The sequence below is a fragment of the Mastomys coucha genome, unplaced genomic scaffold (genome assembly GCF_008632895.1).
Source record: "Mastomys coucha isolate ucsf_1 unplaced genomic scaffold, UCSF_Mcou_1 pScaffold21, whole genome shotgun sequence".
In the NCBI taxonomy this organism is placed as follows: domain Eukaryota; kingdom Metazoa; phylum Chordata; class Mammalia; order Rodentia; family Muridae; genus Mastomys; species Mastomys coucha.
The window spans coordinates 24217125-24221563 of record NW_022196904.1 but is presented as its reverse complement, the minus strand read 5'-3'; the positions used below and the strand labels follow the sequence as shown (position 1 = coordinate 24221563).

Below are 4439 nucleotides of genomic sequence, written 5' to 3'. Positions count from 1 at the left end.
TGTGGCGCATCCCTCATCTCCGGTTGACGGGTAACTCCTGAACAAGCTCTAGAAACTTGACTGAGGAGATTAGCTTGCTGTGCGAGATGAACTCTGTACCTTCCCATTTCCCTTACCACTTCCCATCTCCCTCCTTACCGGCCTCGGAGAACTCAGGGTTCTCCCTAACAGCCTTAATTCTGAGCCCAGTAGGATAAGGACAGAAACACAGATTCAGGAGCCACTTGAGTGGAAAACACTTTATTGGAGGAACCGAGCCAGGGGAGATTTGTCGTAGGATGGTCTTCGGATTCCACGCTTGCCTCCTCTTCTAGTGGAGCCATCCTAGGTCCTAGGTCTTAAAGAGAACGGTCACTGGGAATCAGGAACTGCGCTTCTCAGTCCTTTCACCTGAAGGGCAAGGGGTGACGGTGAAGTTGTGGACTGCCCACCCGGGTTGGAACCCCCATAATGAAGCCAGGGTGGGTGGGGCTTTGAGGGGAAGGGCTCTCAGTCTGGTCTGGTTTCAGTTGTCATCTGAATATAGTAGCTAAGATAGTTCATCTTCCATTCATCGTCCCCACATCCCCCTCTTCTCTCACCCAATTCTCCCTAACTTCTGAATATATACCACTCTTACCTTAGGGAAGAATTCCCAGTTAATGAAAGGAAAAGCCTTTTTGAACATCTAAAAAGAAAGGGAGGGAATCAGGTAAGCAGGTGTCAGTAAGCACTCATTGAATGAACATGTACCAATAAAAATGCAGTGAGTGAACAAGGATCAGTAAACACTCCCTGAATAAGTATGGGAATCAGGGAACACACACCAGATGAGCAAGGAACAGTAACTACTGAATGAAGAGGAATCAATGGTCACACATTGTGCTCACTAATGTGGTATAGTGCTATTTATTGGCTTATAATCATGTAAGCACCCACACTCTGTCTGCTTGGTACCAGCTGCTGTGCAAACAGGCGTGACAGAAACCTCTTCAGGAAAGCATTGTCTCCATGCCCACTGTGCAGATGAAGACACCAAGGCTCACAGAACCAGAGACATTTGTGAGGTATCACACAGAAAGCACAGAGCCAAGAGGTACAAATGCTAGGCCTTGCTAGGCCACTGATTCAGCCTTCCTGATTTAGATAAACCTTCAGTTTTTTTTCTTGAGGACCTTAACTATATACCCCAGGCTGGCCTTGAACTCACACTCCTCCCACCCCAGGCCCTGGAGTGCTGGAATTACAGGCATGCTTCACCACACCTGGCTCTCAATTACAGCCCAACACTTACATCGGAGATGACGTGCCAGTTGAGGAAGTCTTCTGACTTAAAGGCCTGGTGGGGGTTGGGGGGAGGGTGGGAAGAGAGACCAGAAGCTGGTCAGTTTTAGAGAACACCCAAGCATTGCCCAACCCTCTGGAAAAGATGGAGATGGGCCCAGAAACTTTGCAATGTCTCCTCTGTAAGGTGGGGCAAGCCGTGGGGTTACTCTAGGATACTCACAGATCCTAGCTTGTTAAAGTTCAGGAACTCATTGTTAAGGCCCTAGGCAAAAAAAAAAAAAAAAAAAAAAAAAAAAAAAAAAAAAAAAAAAAAAAAAAAAGCAGGGAGTTAGAAGAGCTGCCAGGAGAACAGAGGTGGGACAACACACACACACACACACAGAGACACACACAGAGACACACAGACACACACACACACACACACACACACACGAATGGAAAAACAAGTGTTTACCTCTGTTTCAGCAGGGTAATTACTGTAGGTGGTATCTTCCTGAAGAGGGTGACAGAGACAAAGGAGCCTGTGAATGGTGAGCCCTTCTCCCTGACACCCCTCCTTTGGCTCCTCTTCCTCTGTCAACTGCCCCTCAAGAGGCACCTGTGCATTATCTTTCACTGGGGCCCCAGTGCCAGCCCCATTCTGGTCCAGGACACCCAGTTGCTGGTTGGTAGGTAGAAAAGGCGGAGAAGAGACCCCAGCTAACAAAACCAGCTGGTATTATTTGCCTGTTGATTTTCTGCATGCCAAAGCACCCATGCTTGTTGACCTGGCTGGGTGAAAACCAGGGTGCTAGCTCAAGCCAAGCCCCTACGTAAGGTAAGTTGCCTGCCTCACAGGCTGTGGCTAGTTTACCATGAAGCTCACTGGCCACCAATGCTAAAGTCGGTAAATACGTCTTTCTCCATCCCTAAAGCCCTCCATCCCTCCATCGTATGGGCTCCCTTCTCCTGTCCTCTGCACCACAGGAGTCACAAGCATGTGGCCCTCCCTCCGGGCATGGTCCTAGTGCTCAGAGCTCAGCAATTTGACATATTCATTTTAAATTTGGATTAAATGTGGGCAGGAGGGGGTCTGAAGTGATGGCTCACAGGTTAAGAACACCTACTGCTCCTCTAGAGGACCCTAGTTTGGTTCCCAGCACCTGTATTAGGGGCCTCATCGCTGCCTGGAACTCCAGTCCCATTGCTAAACACACTCTTCTCGTCCCTATCACCGCTGGCCTGTCTGTGCACACACACACACACACACACACACACACACACATCATACATGCTTAATTAAAACTAAAATGGTGGAGGCAGAGGCAGGCGGATTTCTGAGTTCGAGGCCAGCCTGGTCTACAGAGTTAGTTCCAGGACAGCCAGGGCTACACAGAGAAACCCTGTCTTGAAAAACCAAAACTAAAAACAACAACAAAACAAAAAACAAAAAACCAAAAAGAGCTAAAATGGTGTAAAAAAAAAAAAAAACTTAAAAAAAAAAAGGCAAGGTTCAACTATGTAGCCCCAATGAACCTCAGTCTCCTGTCTCAGCCTCCCAAGTGGTAATTCCTGATAAGTACAAATTCATGAAGCAGACTGGCCAAAGCCCCCAGCTCCTTTGAGATCGAAGCAGATCCTGCTTCCCCCAAGGCCACCAGCTCAAATCCAGTTGACACCCAGCCAGTTGTCTGAGATTTTTAAAGCCAGGAAGAGCATTCCTCTATTCCATTAGAGTAACTGAGAAGAGAGGGACTCCAGGGGTCCTCTCTGTCTAGGGGCAAGATCATAAGGAACCTAGACCAGCAGGGAGCCTCCCGTCTACTCAGAAGGTTAGGAGGGAAGGAAGGCTGGGTTAGGGGGATCCCAATGAGCCACCTCAGCTTCCAGCTCCCCCACCCCACCTTGCCACTCTTCCCAGAGTTATTCTGTCTTTCCCTGCCTTTTGCACCAAGCTACATCCCCTATACTTTCCCCTTCCTCCTTCCCTTGAGACCCCAGCTTCTCCTCCAGCTGCCAAAGCACGGCCAACAAATGAGTCATTTCTCCAAAGGATGGAGGGGCAACCAAGTAACAGGTCTTAAAACTGTTGGCACTTTTGTGATTACCGCAGTGTTTACCGTGTTTACCTTAGGATGCCCCAGGGCTGCTCCCTGGGCAGCTTGCAATGCCAGAAGAGAGATGAGAGCCACGAGGGCGACAGGAAGAATTGGGATCTTCATGGTGTCCGGTTTGGGGTGCTCTGAGGCGGGGCCTTCCTGATGGTCCTTTATATTAGCAAGGGGTGGCTATGAGAGGGAGCAGGGTTCCCACCCTAGTGACTCATCCCCGGATCATGTCGCCCACCCCTGGGGCTCCGGGAGGGGGAGGCAGACACTGTTCCCAGTATATCTTTGATTTCTCAATTCTCATTACTCCCCAGGCTCTTGCAAGGTGAGGCCGCCATGGGTCTGTTCATGCATAGGGTAATGGGATGGAATCAGGTTGAGCCTGTCCCTGCGAGACCTGGCATCCAAGCAAGCCCTCCTTCGTGTCTTTTCCCTCTCAGTCACTCTGTGTCCCCCACCCTGCCAAATCCATCTAAAGCCGTCCGGCTGGTGCGTTCCATGCTGCAGACTCCACCTGCCTCTCCAGCTTGCTTCTTTTTCTCTCCTTGTACAAACCACACACTGGCTGGATAACTTGGACTTCTCACCCAGCATGCTACCTCCTCCTCCAGGCATCTGGCCAAGTCTCTCATCTCTCCCCCCCCGCCCCCCAATTCCTTCCATTCTTTCCCTGTGGTGTATGTAATAGGGTCTTAGGTAGCCCTGGGTGATTCCCTGTATGGACAAGGATAACCTTGAACTCCTGATCCTCCTCTGCCTCTGAAACGACTCACGTGCATCACAATAGCTGGCCAAACTGTTCCTTCATCCCTAAAGTGCCATTTGCTCATCTCCAGTTCTCAGAACTCAACCTTGTTGCTCCCATTATCCCTAATTTCTCACTTATTTCCTTGATAAGTCTCATAATATGTATATGTGTATGTATATATATATGGTGTGTGTGTATATGGACTCAGAGAGCATACACACACATGTACATATACATATATGCATATGTATATACACACACTATATATATGTATATATGTCTATATACATATATATATGTATATGTATATACATATCAGGCTGGCATCAAACTCACTA

At 48.7% G+C, this 4439-nt stretch overlaps 1 protein-coding gene across 2 annotated transcripts; it reads right to left on the bottom strand.

Moving 5' to 3' along the window:
* Window positions 1-212: 212 nt before the first annotated feature.
* Krtdap (keratinocyte differentiation associated protein) lies at window positions 213-3510 on the bottom strand. 2 transcript variants are annotated; one of them, XM_031384261.1, is made up of 6 exons: window positions 3375-3510; window positions 1721-1759; window positions 1487-1528; window positions 1274-1318; window positions 620-667; window positions 213-337 (listed from the first exon to the last, which is right to left on the bottom strand). In XM_031384261.1, the coding sequence occupies exons 1-6, from the start codon at window positions 3465-3467 to the stop codon at window positions 332-334; spliced, it is 273 nt and encodes a 90-aa protein (XP_031240121.1). In that variant the 5' UTR covers window positions 3468-3510; the 3' UTR covers window positions 213-331. The 2 variants fall into 2 exon arrangements, with proteins under 2 accessions (XP_031240121.1, XP_031240120.1); XM_031384260.1 differs by having other exon boundaries at window positions 216-390.
* Between the last annotated feature and the right edge of the window lie 929 nt (window positions 3511-4439).